Source organism: Glossina fuscipes, unplaced genomic scaffold (genome assembly GCF_014805625.2).
Source record: "Glossina fuscipes isolate IAEA_lab_2018 unplaced genomic scaffold, Yale_Gfus_2 43, whole genome shotgun sequence".
Lineage (NCBI taxonomy): Eukaryota > Metazoa > Arthropoda > Insecta > Diptera > Glossinidae > Glossina > Glossina fuscipes.
Window position 1 is genome coordinate 3,164,902 of NW_023998427.1, and position 25,595 is coordinate 3,190,496.

Here is a 25,595-nt window from a genome sequence, read left to right on the forward strand (position 1 = left end):
AATTCAATAAGTATCTATACAACAATAAATTATGAATTATTTAAATAAAAACTAAAATATTTCCATCAGAATTTTTCGCAAATATTTAACGAAATCGAATGTCTTTGAATATATAACATAAGCTTATACAACAATGCGATTGTTTGTTGCAGATATGCCAGTTAGCGAGCCAGCCAGCCAGCAATATATAATATACGTATATAAAGTGACTATGAATTTGTAGCGTGTGTTTGTGCGTGCGTAAATTAAATTAAATCTTCATAATTATATAAATTAGAAATAAACATTTATGAAAAAAGAATTAACAACAAGTAATTTGTCAAAGCAATTTGATTTCATATTATTATCATACGCTACAACACTACAACGGTATAAGGGTGCATTGAATTTGGCAGGATGTAAGCAGCACCCAGAAGAACCTGATATAGATCCATTTTTCATTATACTTGTATGCCAGTCTGCCTGTCTGTCCGTCTTGTCTTCGTGTGTTGAATCCAAAGGTCGGGGGGATGGGATATTTTGGTAAAATTTGGTATACACACTTTATCGATCGTTTTCCATATGAAACCTTATTTTGAAAAGTGGTTAAACGAAGCAGTGTAGGGCGTTTAATGGTGGACTGTATCCCATTCTAGTAATTTTACTTGTTCCGCGAAAGGCATAAAAAGAAAAGAAAAGAAGTTTACTTCACGTTTCTTCATCACAATGCATGTGATATTGTTCTCATCTTTCTTTCGTTGTTTGTTTCCTTCTCTATGCAAAAAATACGAAGTCCTCACAAAAATTGAGCGCTATCGTATGGAAACATTTTTTTACTTGACGTTTCTTTATTACAATGAATGTGGTACTATTCTCCTCTTTCTTTCGTTTTTTTTTTTTTTTTTTTCTTTCTCATACGAAGTCCTCACAAAAGGAAAGCGTTTTCATATGGAAAAATAAGAATTTTGTTGCTATGTTCTTGTTGTGTATTGAAGTAGTAGTGAATTAAAATCCATGATAACCAAATTGTAGGAAGAGCTTTAAGGTAAAACCATCTTTGATTATAACGATCGTTTCAAAATCATTTTCTAAATTAATCAAAGCATGTCTGTTGGTCTGTTGTTTGTCTTGTAGTTTGCGGGCTTTTGGTATAGCACCATTTTTACGACCACCTTATCCTTCGTTACATTAATAAAAAATTTATAATTTTCCAAATTTCTCTCGCAAAACTCGCAGAGTAATAATATTTCGATATTAAATATTGTTGTTAAAAATTTGAATTGCGAAAGGGATTTGGAATGGAATGTTTTAAGCGACTTCGTTTATAATAGTTCATATGAAAGTTGAATTTTTATATGGCAAAACGATCTAATTTTTAAGACTTCGCAATAAGAATTGGACCACAATAATAATTTGGCATAGAAATGATTCGTACCATATTTCGACTACGTAGATGGGTTTTGCTGATCTCAAGAATAAAAATAAAAAATGCTCATGAAAAATGAGCCTTTCCGTGATAATAAAAGCTCAATTTTAGTATTTTATGCAAAATAATGATCCATTTTTATGGAATATTATTATTACGAATATAAATAAAATATAGTATTGGGTGAAATGGTTTAGGTTATCTGAGGGTCGGCCTTCACTGATTATAATTTTTTTACATCGTTTACCCGCTAATCACGTATAAAAAATCTGATTTTCACGTTTGGAGTCCCCTGCGAAAGCTAATGTTCAGCTAAATGAATTCCACCCCATTTTTCGGAGAAAATACTTTTGAAGAACGTGTTAAAACGCCTATTGAAATAAAAGTGTAAACATTTTCGATTTTCTTCCTTCCGATTATTCCACTTGTGCTCGATTTGTGGTTAAACCTGTCTCTCTCTCGGCTTAGGAAGAAATTGAAAATTATTTTAAGGATACTCCAAACTAATACACGAAAAAGAAAACTAAAAAAATCTATAATAAAAAACGTTATATAAATATTTGGCTTTTATTATGAAATTTCCATGAAAAATTGTCCCAATCAGTCAGTCAGTAAGTCAGTCAGCCTCTCTCTCTTGCACTCTCTCTCTCTCTCTCTCTCTCTTACTCACTCAATTACTCTCTCACTCACTCACTCACTTGCTCACTTCCTCTTTGTCTTTCCCTTTCCCTTTCTGCTAAATCGCTATCTAGAATATCTCGCCAGTTAATACACCGGTTATTATGATTATTTTCTATATGTTGGTTTAAAATAAAAGCCACAAATCAGCATAAATCGAATATAACTCTTTTATGTTATCGCAATTAGCTCTAATAAGTATATATATATATTTCAGGTATCTCTCTCTCTCTCTCTCTCTCTCTCTCTCCACTGGCTAACGAATGTGAACACGAGTAAACATATATGCATTCAGTTATACAACAAATCTAAATAACTGAAATTATAATGATTTCATTGTTTAATTTTCGATTTTCATGTTCTTCGTTAGTTCTTTTGTCAAACAACTTTTTTGATGCTGACAGAGTTCATATTTAACTCAATATAACATTGAACGCATCAAATTTGTGTCAAGTTACGGATCTAAATTACTAATGTACTTGTATTTCCATTGAAAAATGGGTTTAACAAAAATGAGCGAGCAATAGAAATTTGAGTGAGACGTTTTGAAATTTAAAACAAAAGGGCGAAAACAAAAGATGCTTCATTGTAAAAAAAAAAGAGAAAAGTTTCTGCCGATTATGCATTATTTCATCTTCCTATGAATTGCGCATATATTCTCGCATCACACTGACCCGCTTACCGTGAGCAATCGATGTTTATTTACTTAAAAAAATAGTATTTATAAAATATTTATTATTTACAAAATGTGCCTCAAATCGATTGAAATCAATGCGAATCATCTCAAAAAAAGTTACACTTCGCTTTGGGCGAATGCCATGCACAGCATAGCAATCTTAATCAATCTGACATATATTGCTGGTTTTTTAAGTGGCTTTACGAAACATTAGTGCCAGGTTTCATGTCTACATCTTTCTTCCTCTTTTTCTCTCTCTCTCTCTCTCTCTCTCTCTCCTTTTTTCTTTCTTACTCTTACATTGTGTATGCGAAGGTGTTTTTAACCGGATCACAAATCTCGTTGACATATTTTAAATGGTTCCCGCAAATGTTTCTGCTAATTTTTGAAGCAATATCAGCTATTGTTTGCTTTCTTGCATCTCCTTTTTTCTGGCTATTAAACGTGTCCCTTGTTCAGAGTTAATTCGTAACAGTCATATAAGAATGTTTATGCAAAGTTTTAGTTTCCCGTCCTAAATTTTACGTTGCAATGAACGTTTTAGGGCGTAATAGAATAATAGACGGGTGGTGGCAATCAAATCGGTCCAGAACTTTGAATTGATCAATACCCGTGTTTTGAGCAACGTGCTAGAGATTATAGCAAATTAGAAGAAACTTTTTTTTCTTCTGTGATTTGCAGGACTTAACAATCGGACTTGGCAGCATTTTCTGATGACTACCTTTTGAAATACTAAAAACGAGACACACACACACACACACACGCGATAAAAATGCACACACACACACACACACATAAAAACTCAAAAACACAAATAAGAACTGCTTAAACAAGGATAAACATTGTCTTACCGTACCATACCTATGAAAAAAGGGTATATTAAGTTAGTGCGAGTATATGCAACACCCAGAAGGATTTAAGCGCGAGCCAACCTTTATTGTACCGATCGAATGAGGAAACGGCTTAAGCTTGCCTGCCCGTCCATGCATCTTGTTTTGTCGTGTTGAACCTACAGGCCGCAATTTTTGATATATTTTGATGAAATTTAGTCCAAGTACGAACACTACTAAAAATGCGTCGCAATGAACCACTTTTGCAAACACTTCTCCTACAACGTCTCATTTTGAAAAGTCATTGCATGAGTGTCGCGACAGTGGTGTAGGGCACTTAATGGTGAACTGTGGCCCACTTATAACGTTTCTTATTTATTTTTTTTTTTTATAATCGATTACACTGCCAAGAGCCACACGTCAGCCGATCGATCATTTTCGAAATTTTTAATGAAAATATTTTGAAATTTTCGACCTTTTCCGTTGTTGTCATTTCTTTTCTCTTTTTACTATGGGCGTTAGCGAAGGTTGAAGAAAATCAAGCACTTTACTGAATATAGCCAAAACGTACCGAGTTTTTGCCTCAGCTAAAGATCTTTAAAGGTCCATAAGTCAAAAAGATTCATGTTTTCAGTTTCACGAAGACACACACAAATACACACACCCAGAAACAGACTCACAAGTCTCCATCCCTAATAAATAAATTATCTGAAGTTTTAATTATAAAAAAAATTAATGAAGGACTAGCCGTCGTTTCTTGCAGTCTTTGAAAAAATTGATTTAAAGATTAATTTTTACATTCTATGCATAGAGCCTTCGAAATCTATATATTATTGTTGCAATTACTATTATAGGCAGGCAAAGAGTTTGACATACTTAAACCGGTAAACTATGTGTGAGGTGATTGGGAATATCTCGTCTAGTTTTTATGCGCTATTTGTTGGTGCATTTTTTTTAATGTCTTTCAAGCGTTTGGCACACTTAATGGGCACTTCTATGGTGGCCGTTAAAACACAAAAAAAAAAAAAATATTTTTTTTTTGTCTTTCACTCATGACAACTGCTAGTTTGTAAAGACCGTGAATATGTATGTAGACATATTTTTTTGTCATTACCTTGTCGTCATTGTCATTGAATTGTACTTGAATAGTATTCAATAAAATTTGAAAACAATTTGAAACTGTGGGAGAATTTCGCCCACAACCAGACATACATCTATAAACATTATGGGTGAAAATTCGATAGACATGCAAATGCACATTTTATGCACACATTGAAGAATCCCTAACATAATATATTTAAAAAACTAATTACTAACAAACACACTTGTTCAGAGGAATCTTCTTGGAGAAGTAATCACTCATAATAGGGCAACTAATACCATTTATAGTAATTTAAAAGTAACATAATTACATTTTTTTTATTCTTACGCAAAATTATTCGATTTTCTATATATGAGAGCGCATATATTTTAAACACACAAATATACTACTCGAAGCTTACTGAAACAATGAAACTGTAGTAAATACCAGCTGTGTTTACTACGAGCTTAATTATGAACAATTAAGAGAGCTATATATATAATATGTAAATTTTGTGTAGAATGTAACCGGAATTGTTAAAAATTACACATTACAATGAATATTGAATGAAAATTGTTTGGTCATCAAAATTTCTTGCGTCGACCCAAAAGTAAGTCGTACAATGATTGGATCCAAATTGCTGAAAGAAGTATAGCTTTAAGTCAAATTTAAACCCTCTCAGCAAATGCATTTTTTTTATCTTCACATGATACCCATACGAATGTTTTAGTGAATGGTTGACACAGTCTTTCGTAAATTTTTCGTAAACTATTTGAACGAAGTAGAGCTTTGAGACTTTTAAGCGAGCACACTTTTAAGTGTGGTAAGGCATCCCTTCGGCAGTAGATGAAGAACGGAGAAGGCAGTTAGTTCTTCTTTTTTTTTTCTTTTTTTTTTTTTTAGTTAAAAAGCCAAGCACAGCCGCATAATAATGACTTAATTCGATGGCACGTTCTCTTGATGCCAAGAATATCAATAACAATGTTACGAATCTTGAAAAATTCATTTACTCCTTAAAGCACTAATCACTTATATTTATAAGCGTTCTTAAGCGATGAAGATCGAACAGACAACCGTGATAAATCATCTAACATCATATCCTGGACATCTTCGAATGCCTGCCTGTGTTATATCCATTCATGCGTCCGCGCTATTATACTTTGTTGGATCAAGCATTTCGCGAAAAGTTAAACAAAATTATTATATAAATATATATGAATATATATAAAATTATATACCCTAAGTATATCAAAATTACTTAATTGCCGGGGGAAGATCTCAGGGAGTCAACAAAATACCTATTAATGTACAGAGAAATAGAAAACTTTAATATCTTTCACGAGAGTCTTCAACATAATAAATTCCGGTTACTATATACACTTGGTGTATGCATTCGCCTTGACAAGGTTTTGTTTACCCGTCAACATCTACTATAAGTAAGTAGAAATCTCTCATTTTCTTGTAAACATTGCAAACACGATCAATCGAAATCCCGCACTTGCCTGCTCGGGGAAGTTTCTCATAAATTATTCTCCCCTTTTGTCAAGTGACTTCTTATACACACAAACAGATATGAAAGAAAGGTTTCATTACAAAAATTCAACCTAATTATAATATGTTATGTATGAAAAAATGAACTAAAGATCGTTGTAAAATAATTTAACATATATATGTTCATAGACACTTTATGAAAAACACGAAACAGACCATCTTTTTTCATATCTTCCTTCATAACTCACTCAATAGGCAAACAAAGAATAGGTTTTTACGAAATATTCATACAATAATATTTCTTTAGAGTGGACAAACAAACTAACATTTCCATATCTATATACTCAGCAAATTTACATATTGCGTGGAAGAATGACCTTTTTTATATCCCTCGACAGCTTATTATATCGTTTGGTATGGCGTCGCTTTTTGAAACGATCTAAGCTTGCCTGTCCATCCGTCCGTCTTGTTTGTTTGTGTTTAACCTAAACCTAAAGACCACTTTTTCCATCACTTCCCTTACAACGCCTTATTTTGAAAAGTCATTATAAGAACAACTATATTAAGCGAAGTGACGTTTCCGTACACAGCTTGATTTAAAAACACTGCAAAGTCCTCATAAAAAAACTTGAGTAAAAAGTTGGAATCAGTTCTGATTTTAACTTCGGTGTCAATACAATGTTGCGTTTAAAAAACTTAAACGATGCACCTGCCAGGAACCTACCAGAATATGTTCATAAAAAAACAATAAACTTGCGTATTGATGAAGCATAGGAAATCTTTTACTTCAAAGTTCAAACGTCCTGAGAAGATTAATCATCACAGCCATAACACGTGGGATGTACAAGGATTTGCAAATGTTTGTAAAAATATGTATTAGTTACCCCCTACAGTGTATATATATACCGCTTATTTGCCGACCGCATGTTGTTTATCCGTCAGTCTATCTGTCCTACATACACGAACGAAAGTATGCTATAGGATGCAAGTTAATGGGGAGTATTTACTACGCATCAATCATCAAAAGTGTTATTCGAGTAATCACAAATATTTTTCGACTGCATTTTTAAAGGCGTTAAAATGTATTCGCTGCATGTTTTAAATCAATATTTATATAAATGTCGTAAGATATTTTATAACCCATTATTAGCTATTGGTCGTAAGCAAGCCAACCATAAGAACTATATATAATATTTAAATTTTCACTTTAAAGCCTAAATTTTTCAGGCCCTAAGCCTAAATGACATCCATATAAATAGACTAACGGATTTATGAATTTAGAATAGTACGGTAGTCTAGAGTATGTACACTTTTGTTGCATACTTTTGAGGCGTTACATACAGATGAATAGATCTGATATATATCATCTGTCAGATTTATATATATTATTCTTCAAAGGCGCGTATACGTATTCTCTAAAATAATTTAAAAATCAAAATAAAAATTAGTGAAAAAGGCCCTTGAAGTAGAAGAAAAATGCCGTAATTAAATATCTACTTCGCCCGACTAAAAACTACGATTTTTTATTATTTGCAAATGAAAAAATCCCTTGAACCTGATATCGTTACTAAAGTGAATACCAATTATACCTAAACACATATATATATATATGTATATATATATGTATATATATATATATTGCAATTAAATTTAAGCGAAAATATTATAGTCAAAGCAGGTCGATCCTACGCCATGACGCCTAATATAGTTTGAGATTTATTTTGGTGATAAAATGCTAAAGAGATTACACCATATTTCTATGGAAAGGCATACTCCTTATCAGAACCTTTACATAGGATTGGTCTCAAGTCGGAACGAACAACATGCTCCTAATTTAGTAAATTAATTTCTCTTATTATTCTTCGCTTATTTTTTTCATAATTTTTTGCCTATATTTCGTGAGAAGCTTTTTAATAGACGGCTTCCACAAAATAGATCTACTAAGTACGAATTCGATCATTTTTTATCAGGCAATTATTAAGAACCGGTTTTCATGCCAAAATATTAAAAATTACACTTTTCTGTCACATACTTATATAAAACACGATTGTATGGGTGGAAGATTTTTGAAAAAATTTGCCCATCGGTCAATTCGTTTTCAAGAGGGTTCGTCCTTCAACCCAAACGATTCAGAAAATAATAATAGAATCGATCGATATAATAAAGGGTACATTTATCCTAAATTAGTTTAAGTGCTACATACATCCCCGCCCAAAGTTAAAAAAAAACCGCTTACTACTTCCGAAAAGGAAGTATTCTTTTGTCCACAATAAGAAGCTACTACACCGTTCATTCTTCGGCAAAATCTGAATGTACCGAGATGAATACAAATGCATTCTTATGAGGTCATTTTAACATTCGTTAATGTAATATGCAATTTGCATCATTAGCTCATTTCTACAATGAGTTTTGCATAGGATTTCGGGCAAGAAAAGCAAAAAAGTTATATACTAGGCGTTTTAATAAAACTTGATTACTCTCGAACCCAAGAAAATGTATTCAACAATTTTACATTTGGCGGTCGATTGCGAACGCTTCGAACGCGATGAGCCACACAGAATGATTTTACTTCGGATCTGTATGCAAGATATGCTTAAAAATCACTATTATAATATATATTTTAATCAATATGCATATATCCATATCTCAAGGGATTAAGAATAAGTCGCAAAAACCGAAAAAGTAACAAACAAACTCACTAATATATTTAAAAACAATATGATTTATAAAAACAATTTGCACAACAATAGATAATTATAGAATTCACAAGACCAACAGTCTGTTCTAATGCCAATGAAATGCTCTTAGCTTTTTGACATTTTAACAAACAAAGTAAAAACATGTTTTTTTTTTCGTTCTGTATAAAGAAATTGCCAAAAATAACGAACACGTGCCAATCACAAGCAGAAAAAATCGATAAATTTTCACAACTGTATACTTACATATCTTTATAAAAAATTCAGAAGGCACGTAAGGCCAAAAATGTATATGTATTTAGGTGTGTGTGTGTGTGTGTGTAGGTATTTAGGTATAAATTTAAAATATTTTAAAAATGAAAAAAAAAACAAAAAAGATTACGTACGATTTTGATCGAACCTCTTATACCTTCGCTACTTTCTCCAACAAAAAAAAATTAATTTTCGATATACGAATGATTTTTTCCATTTTTGTATAAATACTGTAGAATGACTCACATAAGGTACACAAGAAAATGAGCAAAAGTAAAAAAATCCGGAAAACCTGAGATTTCCTCTTAATTTCTTTGATCAACTTTCAATACCAATACTACCTGAAAGAGTTTCAACTTTCAGTTTTTAACGATATCTTGATGTTTGCGACCATAAGAATATTTATGACAGGCTTTACGCAGACGAACAGCCGAATGGATGCGTATGCTTAAATCGATTGAAAATTTCGTCATTTCTGAAGATTTTTTCTGAGGATGGTTGCAAACTTTCTGACAAAATTAACATACGCCCGGCCTTTGGTGTACTAGTAAAGTGAAACTAAACGCCAACATTTATTGCACGTCGGGGATAATGGATCATGAAAAAATCCCTGGCTAATTCATACAAGGATAATAGAAACTAATACAGAAATGCAGGAACAGTTGTCAAATTCAAAAATCGTATTTCAGAGCCAGTGATGGTCACTATTATGAATAAACTGATATTTTCATAATAAACTTTATTGCGGCCATATCGCTTTTTATTAATCTTAAAAAGAAAAAAACATTGAACAAAATTATTTTAATCTTCCTATACAGATATATCTAGCCAACCATGTGTATATATATTTCTATATAACTTGCAAACTGATTTATGTAAAAATACCACAAAACTGGTACGGTTTTCTCGCATAATCATCATTACCATCGTGATCACGATCTTTAAGAAAGACATAGAGAGATTGAGAGTGACAGAAAGAGATAGATAGATAGAGAGAGAGATAGAGAGAGGGAAAGAGGGAGGAAAACAAAAAACGCATAAAAATGTACAACTTATTTAAAAACAACAACAATATGAATATAAACGCATGAAATATTTTAAATATTTACCCAAAAAAACCCCTCCTCACACACATTTATGCCGACGTAATTAATACGTTAAGTCATTAAACATGTTTTTATTTATTTATACATGCGATACAAAAAACAACGTAAGCATTATTAGACTAATAATCGGGAAAAAAAAATTGAAAAACGTCACAAACCACATATAATTCACGGTTAGACATGTAAATACATGTATAATATTACTCGTTTATTTATTTATACAATAGCAATACACATATGTATGTATGTAATATGTATACCACTGCACAAACGTACATATTTAAAACAATAAATAAATTAACCCTTCTTCGTGTTATCGTTTGGCTTTAACTTTAATTGTTAATTTTATGTATTAGTAACCTCACTAACAGCAGTTGGTTCATTTTTGGGGGCTTGTCTCTTTTATAAGCCAGTGTGAGTGTAATTCTCTCTATACGCAATTATGGCTGAACAAACTTATGGCCTACACAAATAAATAATAGCGCACATTCATATGTATATATACAAAATCATAAATATATGCATGAGCATATATATATATATATATATATATATATATATGTACATTGCACAAGTTTAGTGGGTCGTTAGACCAGTCATAAAATTGAAAAAAAAAATCATTATTTTCTTTAAAAAATCACATGGTGTGTGTTTTCGACAAATTTATAACCTTTTTCTATATTAACAAAAACTCTCTCTCTCTCTCTCTCTCTCTTTTTTTTTTTTTTCTTTTTTGTTTTTTTCTTGCTATAGTGTTGTTTTTCTCTGAAATGATTCATGAATTGTATTAATTGCGAAATTCTACAGTTTTAGCTTTTCTCCAATAGTAATAACTTCTCTTTTTCTTCATCTCTTTCGCCATCGCTTTGTCTCTTTTATTAAATAATTGAAAAATTTTCTGGTATAATTTTCAATTATAAATCTAGGAAAATCTATAAATTTTTTCCTTCTGCAATAGCTAAACCTAATCACCTTTTAATTATCCTTTGCTTATCTGCTTGAGACTACTTGAGCTTTTTAAAATTAACAAAAAAAATTAAAATATACTTTTTTCGCTTTATTAAACCGGCTGAGTTTTAACTCTTCCTTGCTATTGGGGAACTTTTTCATTTTTTTTTTATACTCTTTAAACAACTAGTAAGATAATAGGGCGCATGTGCTTAAAAAAAAAAAATCAAGAGAACGTATTCAGAACTTCTTTCTGTTGGATCCTCGAAACTTTATTAAAAATTTATAATGAAAGAAAGATTAAAATTGTAAAGAGAAAGGCATCATAACTTCATAAGAAGGAAGAACATGTATAATCGTTGAATCGTTGAATCGTTGAATTATCTATCATCAATATTCTCGATGCTCAACGCAAATATAAGAAAGCCGTACGTTGACTCCACCGCATATGAAATTGTCACAGCTAAACTCAATTTTTTCACAGATATTTTTGATAGCATGGAAAAAGGGTTCCTTCTATGAAAGTTCGCAAATTTAGGACATGTGTTTGTCATGGCTATATCATTAGAAAAAGGGAAAGATAATAGTACACCATAACGTCACTATAAAAAAATCGAATGTTCTCGTTATTGACTACCGAACTAAGACAAATATTAATTTTAAATAGAATGCTTCCCAGCAACACAACACAACATGACACTTTGACAGAGAGATCGGTCCACAATACACAATGATATTCTTACATACATAATCCAGATGGTGAATGTTTATCTGAATATGCCTTCCTTGCACATATAAACGATAGCAATCTGTGATGATTGAAATTTTTACTTCCAATATTTTGCATGAGATCGTTAATTGTTTGTATATCGTCTTGAATTTAAACTTCTGTAGCATTACGTATGTACAATCGCATTGATAATGCATTAGCATATGTATAATTTTCTAAGACATTCTTTTAAATCAATCTTCATTTCCTTTCATAAGGATGTGCGAAAAGAAATGTAAAAAGCGGCCTCAGAATTTATCAAATCAAAATACAAAAATAAAACTAAGCTAAAAACAAAAAAAAAAAAAAATAGATGAATTAAATAATGTATAAAAAATTCTGAATGGTAAAGCAGAGGTTTGCCAGAATAAAAGAGATAATAACCAAAGCTATTTCCATTGACATTTTCACATTACTTGATTTGATTTTACGAAAAAAAAAAAAAACAAAATTTAAGCTAAAGTTAAAAGGATTTATAATTTTATAATTTCCTCGACTTACCGTCATATTATGCTCAACAATCTTTTCAAAGGAACAAATCATATAAACAACATAAGCGCGTACTAACTCCCATGTTGTTTTGCTCTTGAATGCCGCAAGCGGGTCATTGAAGCCAACGTCTAACGGATCCCGTTGAGGATTTTCTGGAATTTTTGGCGCTGGCGGCCGAAAGCGGGCTTCTTTCTTAGGGATTGCTTTCTCTTCTTCAATAGTCGCAGCTGTTACAGTTTGCGATTTAGCCGCATCGGTGTGCACTAACTGCCTGTGATTGAATACAGGCGCAAATAGGACCTTAGCTAAAAGCTGCTTCTGCTGATGAGGTTGAAAATATTGATTATGGTTTTGTTGCAATTGATGACGATGATGATGAAGACGTCGCGACGATGACGAAGTAGATTTTAACTCGCTTTCATTATCATTATCGTCAGAAGCATCATAACTTAATTGGCGAACGCTTGACGGCACCTTCGAACCAATAAAATAATAATATTTACCGCCGACACCAAGGCTGCTACTGTTGCTGCTACTGCCGCTATAACTATAAACTAAGTTTGTTGTTGAACGTTGAGCACAAATGGTACGCAAAAACGCCATTACACACACACGCAGCTCGGGTATGCTCTTTTAAATTATTTGATAGGTGCTACAACGATCTCAGGATAATTTAAAACACACAAAATTATGAGAAGATTTTGTTCATTTAACAATCCTAATCTATATTGAAATACTTTCGCAGCCGCGCACTTTGGGAAATCGAAAGAAGTTTAATTGTTCTTTTCAATTTGTGTCGTTTTGTACGATTTTTTACAAAATGTTCTTTACAGCAGCTGACACTGAAATGAAATGAAAGAAATGAATATAAAAACAAATTGCACAATTTTTGTTTTTTATATAATAACAAATATATATATATGTATGTACATATACATATATATATATATATATATATATATATATATATATATATATATATATACATAATATACATATATATATATATATATACATAATATAAATATATATATATATATATATACATAATATACATATATTGTTTTTTTTTTTAATATTTTTAAACTGATTTCATAACAATTTCTTTTTCAATGGTAACGCCAACGCAACAAACGCTTTTCCATTTGCCCCGAATTTTTTATATTCGAAATAAGTGCGCCGATGAGCACTTGAAGACTCTCACTTATTAACATTGTTAGGAACACAAGAGAACCGTACGCATTATACAGCAATTCAACTTCATCGTGTTTTAAAAAATCGTTAAAATCCTTTCTTTTTATATAAGCAGGCCGTATCCATTCAAAAATTTTATCAAAGCGTTTATTATCAATTTTTTCTCCTAATAATGAAAATTCGAATTTTCTCAATCTCTTATAAAAAAAATTTTTTGTTTATTTCCGTTTTGTTTCGAACTTTGAGCTTTTTTATACATGTCTTTTCTTAGTTTATATCGTAATTTTTATTACATTTATTTAAAATAAAAATCGGTTTATACTTTGTTTATTTATTTATTTATTTATTTATTTTTTTATTTTTTTTTTTTTGGAATATTCATTACCAATATTTATATTTTTCCTTCTTTGACACTTAGATACCAGTCATATCTATTATATATAAGAAAAAAATTTCCTTCAATATTCTCTTTCTAACTTATTTCCATATTGTTCCCTTTCTGTTTTATTATTGTTTCGTTTCATTTCATTGCGTTACATTTCAACCCATTAATTACCACAAGAGTACAATAATATCTCTGCATCGGTTCTTCTTTCATTCACTCTTCCAATCGCTTTGCCACTCTCGTTCCTATAGAGATTTGTTTTATTGTTTTCAAATCTCCTCAGAAAGAATTTTTTCTTTTTTTTTTTTTTAAGAAAACCACATATTTTATCTACACTCAAACTTTTATACATTATTTAATTAATAACAAATAATACGATTTCAATTAAACTTAACTTTGGCATTATTATTAATAAAAATGAGTGCTTAAGTAAAATAATCAAACACATCTCGTGTGACTCTTAAGTAAAATGTTACTATAGCAATAGAAATTGGAGATGTAAATTTCATCATTCATTCATTGTATGTATAAAATGCAAAGTTGTCCTCTTTACGCCTATTAGTAAGTGTGTACGTATGAATATTAGATTGATCCAAAATTAAACTTTTTCAATTTGTAATCAATAACGATAAAGAAATTTATAAAAATTGTAGAAATTATGATCGATTTTTATACGCTGATTAGAAAAACAACTTAACCGCATTTTGACCTTGATGCGAAAAGCGGTCACAAAATTAAAGGTGGAAGCCATTGTAAAATTCTTTAAAAAAGAAATTATTTTAGACAACTTTAATAATATTTTAGGAGTTTGGTAAGCACGCATTTAAGTACTAAAAGAAAATATCACAAAAAATTTCCACACACTAACGCCAGTCTCAAGAGCTATCAATTGATTTGACAAACTCTACGGCACACACTCTAAATTTTAAAAAATCTTGATATTGTATAAAATTCGAATGAAGAGATTTAAAATTCGGAAAGAGGTCCTTCTGGGAAAAGCGCATTTAAAGTTTCGAAATGTGTTATAGATGTTTGTGTGTTTTATTATTATTTTTTTTTTAAATAACTTCCTGATAAATTTTTAAAAGTAATCATTTTATATATTTATATATATATATATATATATGACCAATTACTCAGGGATTACGTCCCCTATTCGTGTAACACGGTAACAGTCAGAAAGAAATCATGAAAGAGAAATAGTCACTGAAAGTAAACCGCGACCGCATGGCCATAAAATTACCTGGTTCATGCCCAAATATATATAAAAGCTGCCACTTTTAGCGAATATGTCGAAGACAGAATTGTACATTTAGAATTTTACCTGTTGCCACAAATGGCAGAGAAAATCGAGGGAGAATTTATAATTCTTTAGACGAATTGTTAATTAACATCAAAAAGTTTTATCTTAGCCAACGTACTGAAAGCTTTCGAAACGCTCTCCGCCTTATATCTACTTATGCTAGGGGATTAATAAAGTTAGAAATCAACAGGCGGCACGTTACGTTGTAACTTCGCAGAAGTGCCTTATTTAACACAATTGGGCTTCTTGCATTACATGCTTGGGAAATACTTACGAAATTTTCTAAGTAATGAACATTTTCCCCGATTTTTAAAGGATTCAAATTTTCAATTAATTCAATAAAAAAAAAAGTTTTCAAAAAATATACAATGATTTCCCCATCGTCCCTTTGAATGTATTGGCAAGGACTCTAGACTGTTTGCTTGCACACAAGCATTAGCATGCATTCTAATAATTTTTGCTTGCACAATGTTTATTCGTTAAAATCATTTAATAACTTTTGAGTTTCAGTTTATCACATGCGACGTTCAATTGGCAATTATCGAAGAGCTATAAGCTATAAGCATAGAAAACTATTTACTTATGTCAATTTTCAAGAACCTTAAGTCGTTCACTCAACTATCTCTCCCTTTTTTTTAGTTTCTTGTATGGTACATATTAGCTGAAAATTTAGATATATTTAGTTCAAAAAGATAACTAATCATTGAAACAGCAAGTAAGGTAATGTAATGGGAGATTTAAATCATAATTTCTTAGAAAAAAAACAAGTAATAAACTTATACTCGGTCGTGACCGAATCCATTTTACTTATCACCAGCTAAAAAAAAAAGACGGGAAGAGAAATAAAGTTTCATACTCTATAACATTAAGTGGACAAAGATGTTTACACTACTTCTCGCATAGGCGTTTCTTTTGAAGAGTTTAGATCGTTTTCAATTCTTTTGCAAATCTTAAATCGATTGCTGCATTTTCGCGACCTTGAAAATGTTTAGCACACACATTAGACACTCGGCCAGACAGACATGCTTAAATCGGCTTAGAATTTGATGATGGCCAAGATAAATATTACATATATTTTATTGAGCATCCTTTTGAATGTCACAAGCCTTGGGTAATGGGTATAAAAATTGAAAATCAAAAACTATATCATATATCATAGAAGACTGGTTACGAAAAACAATTTTCTTACTTTCTTAATGTAGTGTGTTATACAAGAAGCCTTTGCCTCAAACAAAAAATACAAAATAATTGTCAAAATTGAGGGATATGCTCAGTTTGTCAAAACGTTTGCAACGCCCAGTAAGAAGCGTCAAAAATCCTATAATGTATATATATTCTTGATCAGTATCAAATCGTGAACCATTTTCAATTTGAATATATTGATTGGCATAATTTCAGACCAACATTTATTTAATCTAAACGGCATATTATTGTTAAATGTTCCCTCAAAAAAATTCGGATTTTTACATATTCGCCTTGTCGTAAACAATTTAGAGACTTTTCTTGTTATTCAAAACAATACTGATATTGAATATATGGTATAGGCCATACGCTAATTAGGCCATGACTTATTAAAAAACCTTAAAAATACTTATTCGATTTCATTGATTGATATCGATTTTCTTCTACGACCATCTACATATGATAAATAACAGAAAAAGATACTAAATGCTTTGCAGGCAATCAAAAGAACATATATACGAATATATATGAATATCTTTAATCAATTTCGAACGCTTGAGTGGGAAATTTAAACAAATTAAATAAATAATCACTTAACGCCTGAAAACATTTTGAATGTGAATTGAAAATTTGAACAAGGATAAACTTATTAACACTCTGCTAAATGTTAAAACATTTTATGGAAAGCATTTCTACACATTTTTATTGCAAATTGTTTATAAAGCATGTAATCCTCCTCACTCTCATTGCATCACTTCAAAATCTCTTCCTGCCGCTCTCTATTCGGTCTTCTCTTTTCAAATGTTACACAACATTTATTTTCACAATTCAATAAGAGACTGAGAGAGAGAGAGAGACAGAGGGAGAGAGAGAAAGATTATTAAATAGTTCAAATAGCTAAACGCACAAATCCACATTATTTTTTCCAACTGAAACATCCATTATGTGCGTGAAAATGCCTTATTCTTCATAGTGAGAAGAAGAACAAAAAACAAAAACAAAAAGTTTATTGCATAACATCCAAGTAGACTCCTTGTAGTCATTGATTTGTTATAGAGAATTGTTTTTTTTTTTTTTAAGTTAGTATATATTATATAAATACATTAAATTACTAGAGATATTGCATTAAGAGCGAAGGTGAGGCGGCATTCATACATGAAATCATGTATAAAAACTGTTTTATATTTATGTACTTATGCCTATGCATGTATATAATACATATATGTATGTGTATAAAATTTTTTTTATTTAGCTCCTTTACACACACTGAGAGAAATCTACGTAAAATAAAAAAAATAAAAAAAAAAAAGCGCAGAAAGATACTAAAGGAAAGAACTAAGTTAAACTAACTAGAATAAACAGCTTAGAGGTTATATTATGAATTGTGTGTACATTTATATCTCAAAATGATTTTAAGAAATTTCAAGATGGCAGCGGCGCAAAAAAGTGAGAATTTATATATTATCCAAAAATTTATAAATTTTTAAATACTTATTTCTTCTTACTTTTTAACAAAAGCTTAAGAAATAAACCCATTCAAAGTTGACACCCTTTAACGCGCTCGCGCACGCACGCACGAAATATTTGCTTTGGCATAAGTGATTTTATTAGAGGCGTACGAAGAGACGGTATAATATAATTGCAATACAATTAACAAAAAAAAAAAAAAAACGAAAGGAGCAGTAGGAAAACATATATGTAAACTCAACATGCAAAACGTAAAGGACTAGCAGACGGTTTGACATTCCAGAGCATTTATGAGAAGAATACTAAAAGAATAATAAAAGCAAAATTTACGCCTTCTTTCGTTTAAAAAATGGCAACCGCTTAACGGTGTTGCTATGTTTTTAGAAGCGATTAAGCGCTTATCGTAGACGATTCTGTCACCCGGTAGAAATTGAGACTGGATAACCACCGAATGAATTTCGAAAAGAATCTAAGCTTGTCTGCCCATCCGTCCCACTCGCATTGTTGCGTTCAACTTACAACATTTTTATTATAATCTTTTGATAAAATTTCCTATACCGACATTTTTTGGTCCAACGACTAAAGCTTTTGAAAATGATTCGAACCGGTCATTTTATTGCATCTCTTCCCGTCTAGTGTCTCATTTTGAAAACCGTTGCCGTTGAATAATCGTATTAAGCGACGTACCATACAATATTTAAATAAACTATAAATCGTTTTACTAGTTCTTCAAAAAAAAAAAAGCGGTTCTTTAGAAAATATAAACAGAAAATCAAACCTTAAATCTAAGCCAAAGCTTTAAAATAATAATAACTGCACCAATTATCGAATGGTTAAATGGTTTATACAAAAATAGTATCTCATAGATACATGTACAACAACTTTCTGCTTAGACAATGAGTCTGTATAACGAAATATCTCTATAAAATCATCAAATTGATATAAAATTCATTCAACTTCAGCAAGGCTCGTTATGTTACTAACGTTTACTTTGCAGTTTCTGTACGCCTTTAACAAGTATGTAAAGGGTTTTATCGGCAATAAGAAGAAAGATGGGAGATGTTGTTTTCCATCGAACTGAACTTTTCTTAATACAAACGAAAAGGTTTTCAATAAATTTCGATTCCCCATTGCTTTCATTAATTACGGATATAAGATCTGAAAGAAGAAAACTGATATTTAATTGCTAGATAAAGTAAGAGTTCAGGGCTGAGCGTCACGCTCCAAAACATATTAAAAAATAGATCTTTTTTGGAGTAAGTTTTTCCAAGTTTTTTAGAATTTAAGATGATACAATACCAAAAAGGAAAAATTTAGAACAAAATTTTCTACTACAATAGCAACAGAGAGTCAAACAGAAGAAATTAGCACTGATTATGAATGGATTTTTTTTCTTTTAAATATGAACACTCATTTAGGGGATGTCATCTATTCGTGTACTACGGCGACGGTCAGAAAATAGTGAAGGAAAGGAAAGAGATAATGACGCCCAACGCTTAAAAAACATTTGATAAATTCGATATGCCCTCTTTAATGGATTTAAAAATGCTTTTTTAATACACATACATTTCATGTCCGACAGTGATAATAATAATATTGACAGAAAAAGACTCTGAGTAATTTGCCTTAAGATGTTTAAAAGCATATAAAATGATATCTCTTATTCTCTAAAATGATTTAACAAAATCCCAAAAGGATTTCTGCAATAATATGTCTTTTCTAACTTAAAAGAAAAAAAAAACCTATAAAATTCTAAATATACTAAGCCATTACTTATGAAACGCGTGCTTACGGTATTGATCTTTGAAAAAATATCCATATTCTAGCACGTTTAACGCAAAAAAGAAAAAATAACCGATCTATGTCCAATCTTTTTTCTTTCTTTCTTTTACGACTCTCTAATGGCGACCATGCAAGCAAGGTAAATGAATAAGAAATTAGGTCTAGACATTGTTGAAAAATAAGAGCACGTTGACCATAAACAATAACAACTTCTCAAATATGTAAATTAAAAAAGCAGAGCATATCTTTCTCTCTCTCTCTCTCTCTCAATCTTTCCGAATTTATTATACTTTGAGAGTAAATCAAATACATGTGCACATTCTACTCTAATGCTCTCACAAAATTCTCTCTCTCACTCGCTCGCTGTCGCTCTCTCTCTCTCTCTCTCTCTCTCTCTCTCCATCTGTATGGAAACCACAACAAAATTCAAATTACATAAGTTTATGTCTAAGAAAAGAAAATAATAATACAGAAAATCAATTGTTGTTGTTTCGAAACTCGAGCAACTTATTTAAAAAAATATTTTTATGTTTGTTTAATATTCATTTTCAAGATGAACGACCTTTAAAGCAAGTTTTAAAATTGATCACAATTAAAATAAAAAAATTAAAATAAATATAAAAATTATATGCGTTATTATTACGCATTTACATATTTTCTAGGCAGTGTATCTCACATGTCCACATGTACATATATACAAAAGTACCTATTTATCCACACATGTACCAATTTATGCTCACATAACACCCTGTTCATGAAAAAGAATGAAATTGAAAAAAAAAAAAAAATAATAAAAAAAATCACTCCTTGCCTCCGTCTTTTATGAATCGTTCAATTTCATTTAGTTGTGTGTTGGTACTCGTTTTATTTTTTTCTTTTTCTTCAATTCCTTTAACAATATGTGCTCTTATTTTTGCTTGCTTTCATTTGCTCGCCTCTTATTTTATTTTATTTTTTTTTTGTTTTTCATTTTATATATGTTTTTTTCAATGATATTATTTTCTTCTTCTATATATTTTTCAGATTGCTAGTGGTTATATAACATTATATGAAAAAGAAAAAAAAAGAAGATGAGTCCTTTTTAATCTTTTGCTTTCCGTATAGACATTCTCTTCATGCCTGCTTAACACATTTATTGATTTTTGATTACGGGTGTAGAGGTTTTTTTTTAGTAAATTTTTTCACTACTTTTATTATTAGATCATAATTCTCGTTATGCTTGCGCGGATCAATTGTGTGATTTTATTTTTCTTTTTAATTTTCTTATTTATAAATATTTTGCTTGCGCTGAACAAAGTTAAGTGAACGACCAACACAGACGGGTTCCTCGTGTTTAATTAAAGGCTTGATTAAAAAACTAAATTTCTCTAAATCGGCTCAATTACAGATTAAAACGAAAGTAATTTTTTTTCTTTTTTTTAGAAAATGAAGAATTTTCCGCTGCTAGTAGTTCTCCCACACATGGGTTAATATATTTCCACACACCCGCAATTATCCAGAAATTATAAATGTGTTGGTGTGTTAATGGTGGTGGTTTGTCTTCTATAGCACTATATGTATATATGTATATGTATATACACATATTTATATATATATATATATATATATATAAATATATATTGTCTAGTCTACATTTTGGTTACAATTTTTTTAGTTTTATACCTTAACCGTTTTATTTTGTCATAAGAAGAAAATCTTTTCTTTTATTTCTTGCTATATGAATATCACACACTGGGGAAGAAGAATAAGAGAACAATCACACGTCGCGCGTTCAACGGTGCACGACAAACTGCTGGCTACACTGAACTGAACTGACACGATACGACCGTTTGAATGAAACTGAACTGAAACGAACCGCATAAAATTGAGTTAAATTATGGCTAATATAGCATATATATATATATTATACCTATATATCTATATATACATACATTTCAGTGGCTGCGCAAAAAATACTAAAGAGAATTTTCTCCACATTACATACGTAACAGAATGTAGCAGAAATTAAATAACACAGAAAAATATATTTGTTATCCAATAGTTATCCGGAGATGCTGAATTTTAGATGCACAATATTTTAATTCTTTCCTTCTCACCAAACATTACGGCGGCAAATGATCGTCAATTTATAGCTTAACAACAACAAAAATGTAAGAAAGGTTTAAAAATAGGATCACATTCTCTTTGCTTCTTTTCTCTCTCTCTCCCTCTGCTTCTCTCGCTCTTTTTTATTCTCATCTATCTCTCTCTCTCTCTCTCTCTCTCCCTCCCTCCCTCTCTCTCTCTTTCGCTCCTTTAATTACAATTTTTTTTTTTTTTTTTTATCATACACATAAGCAATCATGAAAATGTAGTTAAGTAGGTTTTGATGAATTACTGCTAAGCTCTTTTTTTTTTTCGTACAAACGCGTACCCTACCCTTACGCTTTTATTTACTATTTCGCTCTTTCATCGGTTTTATTTCACGTGTTTGAGGCAGAATGGTTAACTGCGCGGATAAATTATTGTCTATATAAAAATTCAATGACACATATGGATTTAGTTGGGAAATCAATTTGATTTATTAAAAACGGTTCTCTCCACTGCATGTTATTTCTCGCTCATAGCATACATATATAGGGAAATAAAGCGTCGGAAGTAAAATCCAATTTTTATTCCTTTTTGCTTAAATCCAGTTTTGCGTTTGCTCAGCTCTAATAAAAATGAAAATGTAAAAAACAAGTTCTGAGTCGAATTTTAAATGCCTACCACGTCAACCACATTTTACATACAAGAATTAATTGTTTAGCATTTTGCGTTTTTTTGCTACATCTCCGGTAAGCGCATCAATTAATGCTTGTAGATATGATGTAGATGTTGGTGGAAAATGTTTATGCAAATAAATTTACCAACGAAAATGAAGACGATTTGCAACTAGTTTACCTATTCATAAAAGCATAAAAAAATGATATTTCTATCTCACTAATCTAACTAAGTAAGTTTTTTACTTTCTCTTATTAGCTTTTTTTGCAACTTTTTTGTTTTTTTTAAGCTTTCATTTAAAGATTGACTCTTTTTGTTTCTTGTCTTTGCCTCTAAGAATTTATCTCATTAATCGGAAAAGTAATTATTATAATAATAATAAAGTTTGAATTTTGTTTCTTCCAATGGTAAGCGATTTTATGAAGTATTACAATCTATTCATGATGTCAAAGGCAAATGGAATTAATTAATGTATTTATGCTTCTCTCTAGGAAGCATATTTAGTACAGAAAATAATTCACTCCACTCATATAAACTGATTGACTATAAATAGCCCAAATATCGACTATACTCAAAAATTAAAAATAATAATTAATTAAGATTTTTTCTTTTTTAATATAACATAATAAAAGAAGTAAAAAGAATACAGTGGGCCGTGGTCCACCATTAAATACCTTCCGCCAGTTCGCTTACTTTGTGTTGATCCAAACCACGCCGATGTACCAAATCTCATAAAATAATTCAAATTGCGGTCTGTAAGGTGCCCATAAGATCCAATATTCCTTAACCCGATCCATTTCAAACTTTGAGAAAATATATATCGCATATTATTCTATTACAAATAAAAGTTGGAACCCCTTTGGAAACCTTTTAATGAAATGCAAAACGTTGACTTGAAGACTTAAAGATATGGTTTTAATTTACTTCGTAAATCGGAAGTGACGTGGTGGACGATTAACACATAAATCGTAAAGATTGGGGAATATAACGGGGCGGGTGCATAATACGTTAATAATAATAAAACAAACATTTAAATACAATTAATATAAAGAAAAAAATGAAGCACACACAACAAAACTACATATAATCTCAACTAATCTCTACCTTTCTTAAGGTTCAGAAAACTTCATGTTTAATCTGTACCTCTATCCCTCGGCACGGCACATAATCATTTCTCGTTGATTCGTTAATTTTTGGTAGAAGAAGAAATTACATTAATAAAAGTTGTGAGTGTTTGATTTAATTGAAACCGAATCAGTTTTTATAGATAAAAATGGCACATGTATGCTTCGAAAGATCTCTGATATCTATGCTATTTTCGTATTTTTCCAAAGAATTGATAAACATGATTTAACTTAAAAATATCAATAAAAATTTGGAATATATTCTTTCATAAATAAATATAATCTCTTGTCTGATATATAATAAAAGACAAACAAAAGGAACCTTGAACGGATAACCAAGCGCCTACTAACCATACTTGCATGAATTATGATTAAATGCCTTCTACAATATGCTTACTAACCACGCTAATAGTATATTAGTATACAATTTACGGTTTTTGAGTTAATTCATAAGTCTTGCATTGTACAGGGTGCCTCAAAATTCTTGCAAGAAAGTTTACTATTAAAAATTCATGATTCATCATGGGGACTTTTGCCGACGGCTTTGCAATTAGCAAAAGTATTATTTAGCTACTGTTTTGTTTCATTTGATAATAAAAAAAAAAAATAATGGCGGTCTACTTTTAGGCTAACTTATAAAATTAAATAAGTAAAAGTAAATAATAAATAAGTTTAGTTCGCGTATTTTCCAAAACATCTAGAGGAGCCTGTTTTTTACAAGAGAAAAACGATTTTTAAAGAAAGACTAGTTAGCCAATTTTGACAATTTATCAATATGGCATGAAAGATTGGCGGCTTTGCATTTAAAAATCTGTGTTTTGTTGACGGCTTTGTGCTTTTTTGGTCTGTTATTTCACAGAATTGAATCCCTTTTGTCGGTAAAGTTGGGTAGTTGGTCTGTTATTTAACAGAATTGAACCCCTTTTGTCGGTAAAGTTTGGCATTTAACATAGCTGATTGGCTTTGCCATTTAAGTTCTTAAGTTGGGCTTTTAACCATTTATTTATTATAAGCGACTCTGTGCTTTGCCTTTCAACAGGGAATTTAGCGAGGACTTTGTTTAAAAATTATCACGATTTAATTCTAAGCTAACTTGTAAAATTATTATTATTATTGTTATTATTATAAATTTAGCCGGAGCATAAATTTTTTTCTCTTAAAGCGCTAGCAAAAAAAAAAACTCTACCGCACTTGAGATTTGAACCCACGACATTGAGTTGATAACTTGTAAAATTAAATAAGTTCGCGTATTTTCCAAAACACTATATATACATCTAGAGATGATGATAGAAGAGGACATGATGGAAGAGCAAAAGCGACCAAGTCAAGGAAAAAGAATCGGAAACAATCAGGAAACCATTAAAAAGAATAACAAATTCTTTTATATATATTTTTATATATATTAATAAAGCTATTTTAAAGCTCTCTACAGGTCTAACTACTGTAAAATTTAAACACTTTTATTAATAGTAAGAATCAGCAGATTTTGAGGACAGTATGAGATCATAAGTTTTATGGTGGCGGATATACAAGCTCTTGTCAATATCACTTTTTTTTATATACTATTGTCATATATTGAAATTTTGTATTGGAAATATAGTAACACATTAGTAGGATTACGGAATAGTACGGAATAACATATAACATATATGGGACATATGGCCTGTTAGACTTTGCTGACGAACAGTACTCGCTTTGCAACAGGTAGGCTTCAGTTCTGCAATCAATCGAATTTTGGCATTACACTGTATAAAGCTTCTTGCAATATTCAACTTTCAATTGATGTCCTAGGGATCCTAGCAGCACTCTCTCGAACTACTTGCGAGAAATTAAAAATTTACCTTTTGTTGTTTCATTTCTCCATAAAAAAAAATTATGTTTGAGAATTCCTTTACATTCACCGTACTCGATCCGCTCTTAAGAAAGTTTCTTTCTTATACTGCTTTGCCAATTGAACAGACTTTCTTGCTTTGCATTCTTAACAGAATTTTT

General features: G+C 30.7%; 1 protein-coding gene across 2 annotated transcripts in view; it reads right to left on the reverse strand.

Moving 5' to 3' along the window:
* Positions 1 to 21,545, reverse strand: part of LOC119637171 (proline dehydrogenase 1, mitochondrial) — a 40,696-nt gene extending 19,151 nt beyond the window's left edge. Inside the window, exons 1-2 of one of the 2 annotated variants that reach the window (XM_038033021.1) lie at positions 21,400 to 21,545; positions 12,434 to 13,266 (exon numbers count right to left, since the gene is read on the reverse strand). In XM_038033021.1, coding sequence (XP_037888949.1) covers positions 12,434 to 13,027 — 594 coding nt within the window. In that variant the 5' untranslated portion in view covers positions 13,028 to 13,266; positions 21,400 to 21,545. The remainder of the gene's footprint in view (positions 1 to 12,433; positions 13,267 to 21,399) is intronic. The other variant, XM_038033019.1, reaches the window with a different exon arrangement.
* Between the last annotated feature and the right edge of the window lie 4,050 nt (positions 21,546 to 25,595).